The following is a 19,876-nucleotide window of genomic DNA, read 5'->3' on the forward strand; positions in this document are numbered from 1 at the left end:
TGGCGGCCAGCGGCCGGCCCGCGTCGGGGGGGCTCGGCTCGGGGGTAGCAGAGGCCACGGGTTAATCCCCGCGCCACCATTGGGTTCTGCTGGCGGTGGGCGCGGAGTCCTCGAGGAGGGGACGGGTACTTGGAGGGCAGGTGCTCCCGCTGGCCCTTTGGGACGCTGGAGCAGCGGGGCCTGGTGTCCCCCTGGGAAGCGCTGTGGCCTCTGTTTTCTGGACATCTCGTTTGGCTTAGGTTTTCTCTAAGACCGCTGACTGTAGAATGTCTGCTTGCTCTGTTCTTCTGTTTGTGTTAACCCTCAGTTGGGGGGTATAATCGGTTCTGTGACTGACTGGTGAAACACGTCCAGAAATTACTTGTATTAAAAACAGTCATTTTCTCTTCAGCTGTTGCAAACCATGATCATTTCTGTAAGCTTATTATGGCCAGGTAACACTTATGCTGGCAAAGCTAGGGGAGATATCTAGAATAAGCAGAAGGAGAATGAAACCTGTTTAAGTCGATGCTCTTTCCAAGGGTTATGTTTATCAAACTATAGCCTGATAAATGCATTTTGTGCCTTATGGATAGGTAGAGCTGGTCATCTATGCCCTAGTTCATACAGCTTTATAATAAATTATTTCCTATTTGATAGCAGTTCACGTCATCACAGCAACAGGCTAAGATGTTTGCTGATGTAATGAAGTACTGGAGCTGAGAATCAAATACCCAAGTCATAGTTTTCTGGGTATTTACAAAAACAGAGTATACCAAGACATGCACTGTTTCCTCACAGTTCCATTTTAGCAGATGGTCTTTGCCATTTATTTTTTTTAGTGTTATGTGCGTCACTGTCTTTGTACTGAATCCAGGAACCACTGGACTGGTCTGTGGAATTTAAGGGACTTAAGGACTTTAAGAGAAAAGTAACATCTTTCGGGGGTTAGTTTTTGCTCTTTTGCTAGATTTGAATGGTGCGTAGAGGAGCCTAATGGAGCTAGTACAAGGTGAGCAGCATGATGGGACTGCCCATTTGTATGTGGTAAACTGCTTATCAGCTGCTGGCTTCTCTAAAAATGAAAGAGTGAGTTCTGTTCCAAAGAAACAGATGCTTACAGTGTTCCAACACTTGCCACAACAGAGCTCTAGAATCTGCTTTACTGGATCGTTGTTTTTAAATAAATTACTCTTTGATTTTGAGTACATCTGGTGAGATGATCTTTGCTTCTAAGACAGCAATACAGAACAGCAGAATGAGAGATTTTGCTGTTTTTTCATGGCTACTGCATACAGGCTTTGTTTTGCCTGGCACATATCAAGAGTGTCCAGATAGCAGCAAGAGTATCTGTTGTTTAATGAAAACTCCTTGCTATAGTTGAAGCTTTTCACCTTGCTCCCTGACACACCATAATCATCCTGAGCATACTAACAGTGTTCGGGAAAAGAAATTAACTGAACATGGAAAAATACATGTGGCACTGTGGAAGATTTAGTTAGTGTGGGTTAACTCCGGCTAACCGTCTGTCTTTTTTAAACTTACATGAACTGGTTGTTCAAACTGACAGTTTTTGTTGTCCTGAAATTATATAGGCATTCCAAGGAGGAAAGTGTAATAAAAGGTAATAAGCACTTAAGAGCAAAGGAATAGCAGTGATACCAACAAATCCACAGTCCAATGTATGCAATATGATGTGTTAGATCACAGTCAGTTTTATTATTAGTCAGTTATGTGAAACTAGCTCAGCAAACAAATTAAAAATCCATCCATAACGTTTTTTGGTGCTCGTGATTCGTGTATGTTTTCTGTCTGATGGGGTTTTTTCTTCCCTCCTACTGGAGTAGTAATTAGGATTTCTCAGCTGGATATCAAGAACCTGAATCCTTCTAGAGCAGCCAAAAGAAATAGTCAGTCTTTGAAGATGTCTCCCAGCATAGAGTTGGAAGTGATAGTGCTAGCTTCAGTGCACTGCAGTTGTGTACTTCCTGTATTGACTCTGCTGTTGACAGGGCTTACTGATGTCATCAGTCATAGTTCAAAGTATCTGGGTCTGTGATTAAAAAAAACTTAGAATGGATTTTCAAATCTTTCTGCAGTAAGTGCAAGAGATTTGTAAGGAAAACTACATAGACAAACCAGTAGTAGTTCCAACTTAGTACACAGAAACTTGTTCTCACTTACACATTTTTGTGTGCTAGTAAATTTGAGCAGTTTATTTCTGTCTTTTTATGAACAGTGATTAACATTGTGTCATGTACAAAGCATTACCTAAGATTTGCAATGAATTGCCTTCAACTTTCTGGGGTAGATGTCAAAGAGCAGAAAAACTGGCCATAAAAAAATCAGAGCAACAGCTTAAAATGTCTCTTTGATTGTGCACGATGCTCTCACGCAGCACTTAATTATTTGCTTGTGTTACAGAAAGCAATAGACCTTGCTAGCAAGGCAGCACAAGAAGATAAAGCAGGAAACTATGAGGAAGCATTCCGCTTGTACCAACACGCTGTGCAGTATTTTCTCCACGTTGTTAAATGTAAGTGTAATGTATTGGATGATTCGGTAGAGTTTAGTAGTCAGATTGCAGAGTAATCTCTTGTGTTGTGTTTAAATTTTTGCTTTCATCATCAGTTGATTCTTGCTAACTGTAGTTTGACTGAGGTCATATATTTTGCAGCTTTTGCTTTACTGTGTTGTGTGCTTTCTCCATTCTTGTAAGAAATCAGATTATTTTTTCACATGTGTTTTATTTTAGTTTTTTATTTAAGACAGGGAGGCAGAGGTTTGCTGTCTCTCCTGTGGAACTCTGTACCAGTGTTTCAGGGTGGCCGCTGTGCATGAGGAAATGTGACAATAAGTACAGAGATCCCTGTATTTCTGTTGTGCGGAAAACCACATGTTAGACAAGAAGTCTTTGTTGTATCCACGGAGCATTTGTTTTCTCTGGAACTCATGCTGCTTGTTTTCCTACAACCTCTCTGGTGGCATTTTTTGTTCCTTAATGTCATAGGCTTGCTGTTAATCTTGGACAAGAAAAATGTATAAGATGGATTTGTAGGTTGTAATTTTTCTTGAGTTTCTATATTCTCATTATTTTATGCCTTTTCACACTTCTGTGTACCTTTTGCATCACGTCCAGTGTTTGTATGGAAGGAGTAGGTTTTCTTAACATAGGTACAGCCTTAATCTAAGTGGGCTAGGGTTGCTCACCTGACATTAGTACATTTGCAGATCTCCATGATTTAACACCCCCACACACTATTTTCTTTATAGTCACTTAGGATAATTTGTGTTTATTTTACTTCCTATAAATTTATATCATATGGACTGTATAAAAAAATAAAATAACTTTCTATACTTTTAACGGTACTGATGTACTTTTGGAAACTCAACACATAAATTTAGCATGTTGTTTTGATTGCTGATATGAAATACTGTAAAAATAACTAAGAACAGTGTGGCTGTTGAATCACAGCTAACTCTTTCAGTTGCTTTGTGTAATTATTTTTCTTCATGATATGAACGTCTTTTAAAATTAGCAGACTATGGAAAATTAAAACATGCTTCCAAATAAAAGTTGCTCAGCACAAGCAGGTCCTTGCTGAGCTATTTTAGAAAGGGAGTTATTAAGACAGTGTATCGCAGCTTGAAAGGCTGACAGAAAAGCTTCCAGTGCCAATGTCCTTAATCCTTTACAGTTAATTTTAAGCCAAAGCAATGATCAGGTGTATATTTGATTTCTGGTAGGTGATGACACCTTTCCTGTCACTTTTCTCCATGATATAGTGGAAAAATAAGTAGTTGAGATGTTTGTTTGTGTGGTGAGCCCTGAGAGAGGTATATTGATAAGATATAAAGAAGGCAGAGATTTAGTCTTATTTTCTGATTGATGCACATGTGTTTTGCTGTTAACAAAGCATTGTTTCTCTTCAAACTCTTAGATGAAGCACAGGGTGATAAAGCAAAACAGAGCATTAGAATGAAATGTACAGAATACTTGGACAGAGCAGAAAAGCTGAAAGAATATCTGAAAAAGAGAGAAAAAACTGCACCAAAACCAGTTAAAGAGTCTGGTCCTACTGATGGAAAAGGGTATGTTTTTGGAGAAGGTAAAGCAAAATACTTCCTGAACTCAGCTTATTCTAAAATGCAACTCCTCAAAGATAATTTTAACTGGTGTTTTTGAAATGCTTCAGATACTACTAACACTGAAATGCAGTGGGCTAATAAAAGAAAAATGACATGGATTAGCATCACAGGCATTTCTTTGCTCGTTTAGCAAAATGTGCAAGTATTTTCATAGGAAATTCACTGAGGAATGAAAACTGTTTCAGAATAATAAGATTATTGGATTTAATGGCAATGAGCCTGATGACCCCTAAATTTTTTATATTTAAATACTTACTGACTAGACGACAAATTCAGACTGATGATTACTGGGGCCTAAGTCTGATCTCTCTCATGCTTGACAAGAAGTGCAAAGCTCTGTGTAGGGTGAAGTTCTGTACGGTGGACTGAGGCAAAGCCTCTTTTGCATTTGCTACTTTATACGACTTTTTTATCTTGCTTGTCTTTACTGGTATAGTAGGAGATAGAGGAAGAGTTCAAGATGATACCTTCTGGTGGGATTGCCCTTTTTAGCAGTCCTGAACAGCTAGAGTTAGTTGCTCAGTTGTCTCTTGAAACTTCACCTGATTTTCAGTCTCCTTCATTGTCTACTTGTCTCATCAGTTTTATTTTTTGAGCTGTATTGTGTTCTGCTGGTTTATAATAGAAGGAATTGGTAATATCACAGAGGCTACATGTATTTTCAAGACTTCCACTCCAATTGTTCTCTATCTAGTCTCTTTTTCCCTCCTTTAACTTCTGGTTTCCTTTGATCTGGCAAGATGAGGGTGTAGAGTTTCATAATGCTAGATGGAATTGACCTAATCCTGTTTTAATTCCAGATAGAAAAGAAGTGCCAATATCTACAAATAAAACATTTCAGCACTTCCATGTTGTGAGATACAAGGGCTTTTGTCTCCTAAAGGCTGAATCAAAGCATGTAGAAGTGTGTTAAGAAAACTTAGACCCATAAGAGTAAGTTGAAATAGTGAGGAGCGTTAATTAGAATGTGGTGTAGAAAAGCAGGAGTACAATGAGGTGAACTGGTAGAGATCTGAACGCATCTCAAGGTTTCTTTCATTCCTGAGACTGATGGTATTTCTGCTTCTTGCATTCTGATTTTTATCCTAAGACAGCAGTCTCTTTTATTGTATTTAAACTTTTTTTTTTAATTTCCAAATCAGGAATGACAGTGATGGGGAAGGGGAGTCAGAGGATCCTGAAAAAAAGAAGCTACAGAATCAACTTCAAGGTAACTTTGAAGGAGCCCCCTATTTAAATAGGGGTGACTTCAGTCAAGCAGATTCCTATATTTTTGACACCTAAATGTTATGGATTAACTTACTGTCTGTAAGTGGCTCAACTAGTATGTACTCCTCACATACAAAAGCATATAGTCTTTATGGAATTATGGGTTTCTGTGCCATGAAATTATACAGTGATTATGTTGAAATTTATCCTCTGTACCCAGTGCCTCATGTAAAAATTGTAGTATTTATCACGATAGCATTTTGCAACAGGAGAAGTTGCAAGATCCCAGGTAGCTATTGGCTAAACAGAATCAGTATTTTTTACTCTTAAGTGCATTAGAGTATTGCCTAGAGGCTAAGGTAACAGACATCATGCAAACACTTAGCATAAGCAGGACCATTTCAAGAAAAAAGCTTGTGCTCAAGTTTAAGAGTTGAGACCATGGATTCTTCCTTGTTTATAGTAACAGGCAGCATTTTCTCATATGCAATGATGATGCTTCCCAGTTGAGTAACATAATAGTTTGGGGTTTTAAACTCAAATGCTGAATAAAGTCAGTGATGCAATGTATAGCAGCTACCATTAGTTTTGGTTGGAGTGGAAAAGAGGCTTTGTTTGATAGTTATTACCCTTTAATGGTGAAGAACTGTTCAGAGCTTCCCTGCCAGAAGGTGCTTATGGATCTGAAGGAACTTCATTGTTCTCCCCCTGTTTTTCAGTGTAACAAAGATCAAATGCATTTACCAGATCTCTCTGCATGTGTAATTTCAGGAGCTATTGTATCATATTTGGAAACTGCACCATGCTTTTTCTACTTCTCTGCACATTTATTTAATCCTATGCACAGTTATACAGGACAGTTTTCTGTATTTTAAAGTTACAGAAAAATTATAACCATTGGACTCTTATCCTGTCTCTCACTATAAAGACTTTGTTTCTTCCCACATGAATTTGACCTTCAATGCTTTCTTCAAGTAATAGTTTCTTGCACCCACCACTTCTTTTGATACTTTCTATAAAATGACAGTGTTCTTGCTTATACATTTAATTGCTTGAAAGTCTGAGGTGTGAGATCCTTGGTATCTTTAAACTTAACACAGAAGTCTGTAACTCAGATAATACAAGCTCTGGGCAGGCTTCCAATTACTCATTTTCCTTTTGCTTCCCACAACAGCCACAGAAATTTCTTGTATTTAATTTTGCTGCCTTGGTACTCCTAGATGACTGTGTCTTATGTAACTTTTCCAAATCTATGGATATTTAGCAAGATTTTAATTATAGTAGCAACTTGGCTTATAGCAGAACTGATCAGTAATATTCAGACTGGATAGTATTTGTAGATCTATTGTCATCTACTCTTGTTTACAATTTTAAAGGCCTTTTGCCCCTACAAATCAGGAAGCCTATGATTCCAGTTCCATTTGTGTCTTGGTAATCTCTTAATGTGCAGTGATTTCAGTTACCATGGTGTGTCTGGTGCAAATAACACTGATATTGTTACCTGTTCTGCTAATTATTTTGATGACGGAGCCCATAGTTCTGTTCACTTAAAGTAAAACTGAGATGTAATCAACCTAACTAAAGGATTTAATGCAGTGGAAGTGGATGGTTCAATTAATGTCAGTGTATAGATTGCAGGCTGAGACAGTCTGCCATCAGCTTTCTATATAACATTTTTAATATCCTAAACAATATGATGTTGCTTTTGGACTCTAAATTCTGAATTGTTAACAATTGCATTTGATTACAGAAATTGTTCATTTTAACCTGATAGAAAAGGAATGCAACAAAAGAAAAAAATCTCGAAGGAGATACTTAAAAAGCAAGTGTTATTTGCTTTATTCATTAGCCAGTGAGTAATATTAAATTTTCAGCCCTTTAGAAGAAAAAAAGCCTTGAATTACTCCACAGAGCTTTGAAGGCATAAGGTGAAAGTGTCGAGAAAACAGCTGGTGAAAGCCAATTCTAAAATTATAGAAAGCCCCTTGTAAAGAAGTTGGGCAACTGAAACTTTCAATGTGTTTGAGTACTTAGATGAGCATTGGGTTGGTATTTGTTCCTCTGAGAACTTCTCTTACCCTTTGGATTTGCCTTGGACTAGGGTTACAAGATCTAATATTCAATTACTAGTTCAGATCCAAGTTTTGCCATCTAAAAGTAGTCAGGAAAAAAACCATTTTTAACATGTCAGACTAATCAGTCTGAGAAGGCAAAATTACTGCTCCATTGTCTAAAATCAAGCTGAACTTGTTGACTGAGCAAGGTGAGATCTGGTGATAAACTTCAAGAGAACGTGGCTAGACTAAGAAGATACTTTGCAGCTAAAGAGGCTCCATATAAGCTTTCTGATGCTTTCAGCCCTAGCTCTCTACCATTAGCTTGTCCTAGTTGTTTGCTGCATATCTGGAGATGCCCAGAAAGTTACTTTGTCTGCTGGAGAATCTTATAAACCCTGGGCTAGTGCAGCTACATTGCTTCCCTTGTTTAAAATGAAACTTCAGATTTTTTGGGAAATGCAGTGGTGGTTTTGTGAGGAGATGGTGCCTGGGTACCTATTAGAGAAGGCAATAATCTGTGACTACTAAATGCACATTTGCTGGTCAGTTATGAACTAGCTTTGACCATTGGAGGACTTCTACTAACCCCTGAGTATTCTGGTTATCTGTAGTTTAATGTGGTAAAAGACTGTGACAGATTTCTATAGAAATAACATCCATTTAACAATGTTCAGTACTTAGAAATGCCTTGGTTTTATTCAGTTTGGACATGGATGTAGATTTCTACTTTTTTTTTTCCTTCCCCAAAATGGAAGTTATTGAAGTTGTGAAAATATATGTGCATCACTAAATTATACAATCTTTTCTTACAGGAGCCATTGTTATGGAGCGACCAAATGTAAAATGGAGTGATGTTGCTGGCCTCGAAGGCGCCAAAGAAGCACTTAAAGAAGCAGTGATCTTGCCTATTAAATTTCCGCACTTGTTTACAGGTCAGAATTACAGCATTTATTTGATATTGGCCAGTCAGGACTGACGCTGGGGTCTAAGAAGAGTGTTATGCTGATGTATCAGAGACTCAAGCTGAGCTCTTAGCAAAGAGATTGTGATCCATCCAGTCTTTCCTCAGTATTTTGAAGACTGCTGATTTCTCTCTTGCAGGAAAAAGAACACCCTGGAGAGGGATTCTCCTGTTTGGACCACCAGGAACAGGAAAGTCTTATTTAGCAAAAGCTGTGGCGACAGAAGCAAACAACTCTACTTTCTTCTCAGTATCTTCCTCTGACCTTGTCTCAAAGTGGTTAGGAGAAAGTGAAAAGTAAGTTGGAGTTGCCAGAGGCTCAGAAAAGCATTGACAAGAAGAAATTAATACAGAGCTAGATAAGATGCTATAAAGAGACAGAATTTGAGGGAAACGTCATACCTTTTAAAAACAAACCTCAAGTGTTTCTGTGCTTCATGCTGCAGTGCCATGTAAAGTGCCATCATGTGCTGTGTTTTTGTGCTGCTGCAGCTGGACATCTCTTCAGTGCTCACAATAGCTTTTAAAACTAGCTCGAAAAAGTTTCAGGAGCACCATGGAGCTCATTCCCCTTCTGAACTCAACTGTGATTGCGTACTACATCAGTGAGTTGTTGGGGTGCTGTCCCTCTTGGCATCTCCACTCATTTGTCCCAGCAGCTGTGCTGTAACGCATTGCATTTCTTTGTCTATATGGAGGTGTTTTTTCTTTATCCTTATTTCAAACAAAATCTGGAAGACAATAGAGACTTGCAAAAATAGGTTGAAGGAGAGCAGCCATGAAAGAAAATGTCATGGTTGCCCATGCTAACTTGTTTGTTACTATGTGATATGTGAAGAAGACCAGGAAGCCTGAAGTGACATGTTGACTGCAGTCTGGAAGTGCAGGAATTTGTTCATCTAGGCTTCCAGTGAAGATTTCCTAAATTAAGAAAAAGCTCTGGGTTTGTTGTACAGAACGGACTTTCATATGATGATAAGAATACTTGTCAAAACCATGCTTTAATAGTTTGAAGTGTGGGACAACTGAGCAACTCTATTTAAAGTTGATAGGCTGAGGAAGAAAGGCCATTAGATAGTGTTTGAACTGATTTTTTTTTTCCACAAAAGATGGAAGCCTTAAGCTGCTTTTCTTCTCTTACAAAAGGAATACAGAACTGGAGTCCAGCTTTGCATATTTTCTGTTTGACTTCGTTTAGAGTGTTGCCTGGTAATGTGAGGAATTTTCGCACCATGTTCCTATTTATTTTCCTTTTTAACTTAGTAAAATGTGTTAATAGGATATGGCTAGATGGTTTGGTTTTGGGGTGTTGTGGGGTTTTTTTGGCAAATCAACTTTTCTTGTGTGTTGGGTTTGCGTGGTAAGGTTTTGGTAGCGGGGAGGCTACAGGCATGTCTTCTGTGAGAAGCTGACAGAAGCTTTGTGTCAGATAGACCCAATGCCCGCCAGCTCCGAGATGGACCCACTGCTGGCTGAGGCCAATCAGTGATGGTGGTAGTGCCTCTGATAGCATATATTAAAAGGAGGAAAAAAACCTGCACAACGGCAATTGCAGCCGGATAGAGGAGTGAGAATACATGAGAAGAACAACCCTGCAGACACCAAGGTCAGTGAAGAAGGAGGAGGAGGAGGTGCCCCAGGTGCACAGCAGAGATTCCCCTGCAGCCCATGTGAAGTCCTTGGTGAGGCAAGCTGTCCTCCTGCAGCCTATGGAGGTTAATGGTGGAGCAGAGATCCACCTGCAGCCTGTAGAGGACCTCACGCCTGAGCAGGTAGATGCCTGAAGGGGTCTGTTGCCCCATGGGAAGCCCACACTGGAGCAGGCTTTTGGCAGGACCTGTGGACCCATGGAGAGAGGATGCTTGGAGCAGGTTTGCTGGCTGGCAGGATTTGTGACCCCACAGGGGACCCAGGCTGGAGTAGTCTGTTCCTGAAGGACTGCACCCTGTGGAAGGGACCCACACTGGAGCACTTTGTGAAGAACTGCGGCCAATGGGAAGGACTCACTTTGGAGAAGTTCATGGAGGACCATCTGCCACGGGAGGGACACCACACTGGAGATAGGGAAGAGTGTGAGGAGTCCTCCCGCTGAGAAGGAAATAGCAACAGAAGCAATGTGTGATAAACTGACCGCAATCCCATTCCCTGTTCCCCCTGCGCTGCTTGGGAGGCAGTAGGTAGAGAATTTGGGAGTAAAGATGAGCCCAGGAAAGAAGAGAGGTGTGGGGTGAAGGTGTTTTAAGAATTTAGTTTTTATTTTCTCATCCTACTCTGATTAGTAATAAACTGAACTAATTTCCCCAAGTCAAGTCTGTTTTGCGCATGGCGGTAGTTGCTGCGTGATCTCTCCCTGTCCTTATCTTGACCCATGAGCCTTTAGTTGTATTTTCTCTCCCCTGTCCAGCTGAGGAGGGGGAGTGATAAAGCGGCTTTGGTTGCCACCTGGCGTCTAGCCAAGGTCAACCTATCACATCTTATATAAAAAGCATTTAGTAAAGTTGTATAAAGTAAAGGTACATGTTATGTCTTGCAAAATATCTAGTTAATCTGATTAGGTTACAAATGTTAATAAGAAAGCCAAGTTCTTCTGAATCTGTCTAGAGTGGTGGTTTTGTCTAGTCTAGGCTGTCTTGTAGAAATAGAAACTGAAAAAGGGTTTTTTCTTGCAAAACCATACCTGGAGTACTCTCAAATGTTTCACCTCTCTTTGTGCTGGGCTGTCTGTCTCAGTGTTTTACAGCGACTTGGAGCTGGAAGCTTCTTGTATCTTTGAACAGCTTTATGGTAATGCTTTTTTCTTTTTTTTTTCTTTTTTTGCTTTCTCTAAAGGAAATGACTGTGTCATAATCTTAAAGTACATGTTTTTACTGGTGTAATCAATAAGATAACTGAAGCTGTTTCCTTTTTTAAGATTAGTGAAAAACTTGTTCCAGCTTGCCAGAGAAAACAAACCTTCGATTATCTTCATTGATGAGATCGATTCCCTCTGTGGGTCCAGAAGTGAAAACGAAAGTGAGGCTGCTAGACGGATAAAAACAGAATTTCTAGTCCAGATGCAAGGTAAGTTCACTTTGTTTTCAGAATCAGTTAAAGGAATTAAGATACATATTTTAAGCGTAGCTTGCATGAGAACACTAAAAAGATCTGCAGTTCCACGCTGTTAAGTTTTGCTGACATTTTAAAACAGTCTCTGTTTATCATCTAAATGGTGAAACAATTTCTGTCCTGATATAGGGGTTGGCGTTGACAATGAAGGAATCTTGGTCCTGGGAGCAACAAACATACCCTGGGTTTTGGATTCTGCTATCAGGAGAAGGTATGATAGCATTTTTCCAAACTACTTTGAAATTTGCAACTACTGCGAGGATTCAGTCTGAGACTATCTGAGGTAGTAATCCAGCTAACGTTTGCAGACATAGCTCATGTTCTGCAACTCAAATCCATGAGGTGGACTGAGCCAAACTAATAGTCCCATGCCCCTTTAAAGAGATCGATTGTTCACTTTTATATTTGCCCTGTAGTTTATCTGATCCCTTCATTAACTGATTGTGCTTGAGCAAGCAGAAACTATTCTGTTTCTACGTTGGTTGGTTTTCTGGTGGGCTTGGGAGACAAGTTACAGAATATGCACCTCAGAAGGGCAAGAGAAGGTAAAGTTTTCCTTTTCAGCTGCTAACCAACTGTTGAATAGCTTGAGATATTTCACGGAAATGTAGCCTTATGTTACAGAGAAACACCATGTTTTTCTACCGGTCAGGCATAATTTGTGATCGTTCAGTCTGTGTTTTAACTGCTGTTTTGTAGATAAAGGGTTCCATACCTGTATCTGATTACCTGGATCTTTCTCTTCAAGCTGCAGAGCAGCAGAGGACAAATACAGCTATGTGAAAAGCATGATTATGTTGTGATGAGGACACAGCTTGGGTACTGGTCATTTTTGTAGGCTAAAAAAACATTACTTTTTTGTGACTGTCACTAATTTTTGGTTATATACTTAATTCAAGCTGGCTGTACTTTGGGGGTTGGACCAGATGATCTCCAGTGGTTGTTTCCAACATATGACTACAGTTCTGCATGAGACAGATCTAGAGGTGAACGTGTTGCTTAAAATTTCAAGTCATTCTTGAAATTGCAGTTCTGGGGTCCACGGTACAAGACAGACATGAACCTGATAGAGCAGGTCCAGAAGAGGGCCAGGAAAATGGATCAGAGGGCTAAAACACCTCTCCTGTGAAGAAAGGCTGAGAGAGTTGGGGTTGTTCAGCCTGCAGAACAGAAGGCTCTGGGAAGACCTTATTGCAGCCTTCCAATATATAAGGGGGCTTATAAGAAACACAGGGACATGATTTGGGTTTTTCTTTTTAATTTTTTACCAAGGCCACTAGTGACAGGACAAGGGGCAACAGTTTTAAACTGGAAGAGGGTAGATTTAGACTAGATATTAGGAAGAAATTCTTTACTGTGAGGATGGTGAGACACTGGCACAGGTTGCCCAGGGAAGTGGTAGATGCCCCCTCCCTGGAAGTGTTCAATGCTAGGTTGAATGGGGCTTTGAGCAACCTGGTCTGGTAGAAGATGGCAGGGGGGTTGGACTTGGATGACCTTTAAGAGCCCCTCCCAACCCAAACCATTCTCTGATTCCCTGCAGTGTGAAAGAGCTCTAACTCTTGTCCATAAGACTTAAAGGGACTTGTACAGCAGTGGCAGTAATCAAGTTGATTTTTCATGGATTTGGCCCACTTTGTCACATATATCAAGTCAAGTGCGTGCTACAGAATTTGGAGTCACTCTTATTTTGCTGGTGGGAGGTAATCCCCACTGTGAGAACAGGAAGAACTGCAGTTATCAATGCTTTCTACTGACAACTGTATTGCAAGTATGAGTTCAAATTTGTTTCCAACTGTGAAGTTTTCTTTAATTGAAGACTGTAGAAAGTGGTTGTGTCAGCTTGTTATCAGGCAGTTCTTTCTTTGAGTGTGAAAACTGTTCAAATGTGCTTCAGCACTTAAAGCCTTTTTCTCTCTTTTTTTTTCTTTTTTAAAACACAAACTGCTGGAGAGAATCTGGAAAAACTTCAGTCTGAAGAGAAGATCTTTGTCATAAGAAGTAGTGGTTATAGTGTGAAATGTTAGCTTAAGCTAGCTACAGTATTATTTATGAGAATAAATATGAGTATTTGCCTTATAAACACTAAAAAGATGCTGAAATTGCTTCTTTCTAATATTGTTAGGAATGATCTGTATACTTATTTGCATAAGCTGCTTTCCGCTGTGCACCTGCATGAGCACCATGCTACATCTGTGGAACATTTTATCTTGTCTTCTTTAAACCAGGTTTGAGAAGCGTATTTATATTCCTTTACCTGAAGACCATGCCAGGGCTGCAATGTTCAAACTTCACCTTGGGTCAACTCCAAATCTCCTAACGGAATCAGATTATCGGGAGCTTGGAAAGAGAACCGATGGCTATTCTGGTGCAGATATAAGCATCATTGTACGTGATGCACTGATGCAGCCTGTTAGAAAAGTGCAATCAGCTACTCACTTTAAAAAAGTAAGTAGGAATCAGATTTTTCTAGTTATTTCATCTCGGAGAACTATCTTAATTTGAAAATTCCTTGCAAATAAACTGAATTTGGTTTTGGGTAATACTGCAAGTTTATAAATGTCCTATTTATCGACCAGGGGAGAACTTGGGTGTTCTTCCCCTCCCTGCCCCCCCCTACCCCCAGGTCCTGCCATAAGTCTGGTGGAGCTCGTTTCTGCTTCTTCATGCAGTGTAATCCAAGCTCTGATGACTCTTCATGTCTCTGGGTAGTGTGAGAAGCATTCAGTTTGAAGTTTGACTTAAATGGGGATGTTAGAGGTGTTCTTTTATTGGATCAGGCTACATGGTTGTTCATGTTTGTTAGCATGTTTAAATAAATGTATCCCTCATCCACCCAGGAACAGCTGGATTATAATTATGCACACGCTGCCTACTTGGCATATTTTTTAACTGAAAAATTAAGGTTCTTGTAAAGTTCAGTAAAAACATTGAATCAATGTTACATGTGACAGTAGTGAAGATGCAAGACAACCGAGCAAGATCTGTTTTTCATAGTTTGGGCAATGCATCCTAAGGATGTTGCTGCAATGTGAAAACTAGTTTACACTTATATGGGTACATTCTAAAGAGACTATTGAAGCTATGTTGTTTGGCTCATCTTGCAGTTACCTCTACATACTATGTACTGACTTAAGAAACATTTCTTCTCAATGTTTGGATCTCAGACCAAGAAAGAACCAATGAGAGTTCTTTAGCACCAATCTAAATCCATTAAATCTGGGAATGCTTTTTTTTCCCCAGAGAATTTGCCCATGTGGGTCTAGTTCAATCAAATTGTTCTCTATAAAAAGTTTCTTAATGGAAAGAAAAGGTGCCATAATGTTATAAATGGTTATAAATACATACGTATTTATGTGAGTTCCAAATACACACATGTATCAGTTAAATCAAACTATATTTTTTCCTGTGTAGTGTTTTTCTTAGAGCAGACCCAGACTAAAAGTCTTTTTTTGTTTACATTTTTATTGCGAACTTTGATTTTACAGAAATTCATGTATCTTGGGTGAAGGTGGGTCAAGATATTCTGCAGAGGTTTATGCTGCTGTAAAGGGAAGCTTTCATTTGTTGCTCCTTACAAGAGTAGCTATGGGGTTGGGTAAGGTAGGAAAAAATTTTACATCTTAAGCTGTCAAGAGATGCATGCCTTGTAACTTGTGTTGGCAGTAGTTCTTGGTCATCTTGGTTACAATTACAGTTTCTTTACCCGTAACTCAGCCAGACATAAAAGGGTTAAGGGCCTTGAACTGAACAGTTACAGTTATTTTGAATTGAAGATAGGCTCTTTTTTTCATGCAGTTTCTTCCAAGGGACACATTCAGCTTAAGATTTGAAGAGAAAGGAACAATTAAATCCAATATGGTCCAGAATATATATAATACATATAATACATATATAATACATAAATTTCCAGAGTCTGTATTAAGGAAGGCTTTGTCAACTTTGTAGTTATTAAAATAAATCCACAGCCTGTCATTTTGGGGGGGGGAGGAAAACCAACAAAACAAACCACCAACATTTTACAGGGTTTTTGAGGAGCTTTTCCTTTGTTTAGAAACCAAATGTTGAAACACTGATTTGATAAGTTTCTTCTGGGGCAACTCAGCAGTTACACTGTGATGTAAACTCTGTTTGTTTCATAATAAGCATCTGTTTTGATACCAGGGATTTTCTAGATGCTTCCTTCTCTTAAGCAGTGGTGCCTGAAGTATTTATCCATTGTTGACTGTAAGTGACAATGACATCTCTGGCTAGAGGGCTGTTACCTTTTAGCCTTCTGTTCAGGCTTGTTTGGAAGAATCTGAGGCATGTCTCAGACTACCATGGAGCAATGAAATAATCTCAGTTGTCGCATTTTGTTGAGCAACCAAAAGCGATTCTTGCCTCTTACCTCATTTTGCCTCCAAAACAGAAAGGGAAAAAACCCACAACTGCAGTACTTTGAGGGCTCTGACCTAAGCCAAGTTGATTCTACTTTTGCTGTTAGTACTTTCATTGGATGTGATTTCTTATTGTTATAAAGAAAATCTTAGCTTTATTAATTATTTGGATTGTAACAGAGAACCTTGCTCCAGTTATAGTGCTTTTCTCAGTTATTACTAATTCATTGTAAACCATTCCTTGCTTTATGTAATAATACAGGTTTGTCAGACTGCATTTTGAATATTGCCATCTGTCCTTTCCAGCATCGTGCTTTAAATGCAATTTGGAAGAGCAAATCCAGTTCTCAGCTGTTAAAAATAGCCAGTTAGTGTCCTGTCTTTCAGTCATGTTTTGGGTTCCTGTGGATGTGTGATGCTTCAGGTAATGATGAAGGAAAATAAAACTCTGCCAGGGATAACGTGTGGCAGAAAGGGAATAGACACCTGGTGCAGCTTTTTTGTGTCTGTCCATGTGTCTGGAAAAAAAAAGGATGGTTTCTGTTCTACCACTGGATGGCCCTGTTTGCTGGCAAGTGCTGCCAAGGCAGTGTCAGAAAAGGTGCTCAGAACTCTGCAGTGCATGCAGTAGTCAAGAGAATGAAAAGCCATCACTGGCTTCCTGCTTGAAGGGGCACTCAAGGATAATTATGGAGAAGTTTTCAGAAAGCTGTTAACCCATGATGAATGAACTCCCAGAGTGACCAGGGACTAGGAAGGGTGGTCTTCCCCAACGAGATTTCCTGACATATTAGTTTTCCACAGAAATCCTCAATCCTATAAGGAAATGGGTCCTGGGATTTGACTTGACGTGAATTTAAGTATCTGCTTACAGCTGTGTGTTTTTGAAGTGAACAATGACAGTACATTTATACAATTTCTCTTTCACAGGACATGTCTTACCAATGGGTGGAAAGACATAAAATCAAGGGATGTTTTTGCTCTACAGATGCTGTTCAGCTTCTAGTTTCTTGCTTTAAAATTATAATTCCTATAAACTGAGGTATTTTCTTTTTTTTTTTTCCTTTTTTAGGTAAAGGGACCATCAGTGTCTAATCCAAATACAATGGTAGATTTGTTCACCCCTTGCTCTCCAGGTGATCCTGAAGCCATAGAAATGACATGGATGGAGGTTCCAGGTGATAAATTACTGGAGCCTAAGGTTTCCATGGTAGGTATTCTTTTGTAGCATTGCTCTTCTGCTTTGCAGAAATCTGAAAGGACTTTAAGGTGAAGATTTTTTTTCCAAATGGTTGTGCAAGGCAACAGGATAAGCTGTTTGTTTTCAGAAATGCAGGACATACCAGATAATATTTGAATGCCCAACATACAGCGCTACAGTATGGCATGCTTATGAAAAAGCCAGCTCTCTATCCCTGATAAGCATTTCTTTCTTACTCTTCTTGTCTGCTGATGCGCAGCTGCTGTGCTTTCAGCCATAGACAGCATCTGGCTCTTCTGCTGTTCTTTCACTTGTCTTTTATTCATTTGAAACCTTTGGGATCCCTGCCTCCATGATGTGCTGCTTTCCCATCACTCTGTAGCATTAGTATTGATACTGGGAAATGGAAAATTATATTCAGTGTAAATTAGGAAGTGATGTACAGTAGTTAAATATTGCCCATGAAATAAATACAAGCATAAACAATAAAATGTAAAATGACTGCGGATGTAATGGTAGTTTTTGTTAAATTTCATGACAGGTGATACTGCTCTTTCAGCTGCTGTCTTTGGGCGTGTTAAAATACTTGCTTTGTTCTAGGGAATAAAATGTCATTTTAAGACCAAAGTTTTAATTCACTGCTTAAAAAAAATAATTGCTGGACACTCATTCTGTATTTTTTCCCAAGAGCAACAAAATAAGGTTCTGAATTTAAGTAGTGTTTTGAGGGAAGGACTTGATAACAAATCTGTGCTGCTCTCATTTGTTGTGTGCAGACAGCCCTGTAATGAATGAAAGAAATCAGTGTATTTCATAGGGATCACAAACCTCTAAAACTGTAGGCACTGCTTTGTAAATATAACTGTCACTGTATTTCAGAAAATAACTTTCTGTGTATATTTGCATACTGAGAAAGCACAAAAGGATGTATGCAGGTGCAGGCCTGCCCTAAAACTTGTGCCTACATAGTCTAAGCAGATTTTTAATCAGTCTTTCCTGGAATTAAGCATAACAGTTTCTGGTGTGCTCCTAATGGTACCTGGGCTCTGATGTACTACAGTTGGTTCTTTCAGTGTCCAAAATCAATTCTTGTCCTTAAAAAAAAAATAAAAATCAAGCTTTAATTCTTTCTAAGCACAGTGTCTCTAATCTGATTAGACAAATGTTAGGTCTAGAAAATACTGATGCTAACTTTTGGTTTTACCCATAATTTTATATTAGGAGTTACTAGGCATCTACTTTTTCAGTTTCCTTTGGCTAGGACTTGAATAGTTTTCTTGCCCCTTTTTATTCATAGGGTGTTTTAACTGCTGCTTTAACTTCATAGGCTTGTGATTTTTCTGAACTCCATTTTTTAGTATCTAAATATTTATCTAGGAAATTGACTGAATTGAAGAGATAGAAATTACTGGTCGTGAACAGTAAAACTTTTCTAGAGATGAATCACAAACTCCCATTCCCTGTGGTTGGACTATGAAGATTAATGGGAACATCTGATTATTTTCCATTTAAAGTGCTGTAGTTATGAAAATAGTAACTGACACACACAAAAAAGGAAGTTCAGTTCTCTTCAGTAAAGAGATGAATAAAACTTGAATGGATGAGTGGCTTAAACCTAAACCTCAGGTTGAGGTTTCGTTATTACAAAACTCAGTGACAGTTGTCTGTCCTTATAGCGTTAAAGTGCTGCCTCTGTGCAGAAATGTTTAGGCTTAAAGTTTTCTGTAAATGGGAGCCTCTCTGGTCATCTTGTTTTAATGGGCTTTTTAATGCATATTTGTCTTGGCAACAAGCAGTTATACACTTGTTTCTGAAAACACTTGTTTTCTTCTTTTTTCCTGACAGACGGATATGCTCAGGTCGCTATCGAGCACAAAACCAACAGTTAACGAACAGGACCTGGAGAAGTTAAAGAAGTTTACAGAAGACTTTGGTCAGGAAGGCTAAACCAAAGATATATGTGGAGCATTAGAACTTTTATTGCTTTCTTAAGTATTCTTGTGTCTTTATTGATGGCACTTCAAATAAATGCCAATAAAATCACTCCTTTCTTACTTTGCAGAAGGAATAGAAGATACCTTTGCAAAGACTTTTAAGCTTTTGTATGGTATTGTTTTCCTCAGATGTCTATTAAATGTCTTCTATTGAAAAATAATATGAAAATACAATTTTAAGGTGAGACAGCAAAGTGATGTAGTAACGTCTATTAAATATTAGAAAAACTTTTAAAAGATTAGATTGGGTTTAGGTATAATATTAGACCTGGGTACAAGTGAGTTTTAACTCCTGGTAGGCTGAAAAAACCCCTCTTTTGAGGGGTGAATGAGAACATTTGTGTCAGGTGTTTTCAGTGTGAGTCAATCAGCATACATATTAATTACTCTTGTTTCATTTAGAAAAATGCAACAGAATTTGCTAATCAAGCATACTGCAAGTGTGGGTTCGCTATTAAAGTAAGAAAGAAAACACTGTGAGGATAAGACTACGTGGGCCAGTACTTTGTTTAAATACTGATGGAACTGGTATTTGGCTTTTTCTGTTCTGCTGTGTTAAAATTTTGCCTTAAACAGCAAGCTTTTGTTTTTAACTCTTTACTAGCTGATACACACTGTCACTATGCAATTTAGCAAAGTTTGTTAAATGCAAGTATCTTGGAAGCTGTTTTGCTGGCTGTTCTTGGTTGGTGTTGGTTTTAAATCTGGATGTAATTTCTGCAGGAATTTGACTAAAGTTAGAAAAGAGCATTAGTAATATCCTGGAAGATTCCATGTGTCAAGGCTGGCAAGGTATAGGTTAGTATTTGGAGAATGTGGAGTATGGGAGGTATTTTGAGAAG

General features: G+C 38.9%; 1 protein-coding gene across 1 annotated transcript in view; it reads left to right on the forward strand.

Annotated features, from left to right (window-relative positions):
• VPS4B (vacuolar protein sorting 4 homolog B (S. cerevisiae)) overlaps positions 1–19,368 on the forward strand; it is a 19,588-nt gene extending 220 nt beyond the window's left edge. The window contains exons 2-11 of the mRNA XM_010190934.1: positions 2,404–2,515; positions 3,921–4,071; positions 5,271–5,338; positions 8,207–8,326; positions 8,496–8,652; positions 11,267–11,415; positions 11,590–11,671; positions 13,689–13,908; positions 16,912–17,049; positions 18,886–19,368. Of these exons, the coding sequence (XP_010189236.1) occupies positions 2,404–2,515; positions 3,921–4,071; positions 5,271–5,338; positions 8,207–8,326; positions 8,496–8,652; positions 11,267–11,415; positions 11,590–11,671; positions 13,689–13,908; positions 16,912–17,049; positions 18,886–18,987 (1,299 nt within the window). The 3' untranslated portion in view covers positions 18,988–19,368. The remainder of the gene's footprint in view (positions 1–2,403; positions 2,516–3,920; positions 4,072–5,270; positions 5,339–8,206; positions 8,327–8,495; positions 8,653–11,266; positions 11,416–11,589; positions 11,672–13,688; positions 13,909–16,911; positions 17,050–18,885) is intronic.
• Positions 19,369–19,876: the final 508 nt, after the last annotated feature.

The sequence above is a fragment of the Mesitornis unicolor genome, unplaced genomic scaffold, assembly GCF_000695765.1.
Source record: "Mesitornis unicolor isolate BGI_N332 unplaced genomic scaffold, ASM69576v1 scaffold26610, whole genome shotgun sequence".
In the NCBI taxonomy this organism is placed as follows: domain Eukaryota; kingdom Metazoa; phylum Chordata; class Aves; order Mesitornithiformes; family Mesitornithidae; genus Mesitornis; species Mesitornis unicolor.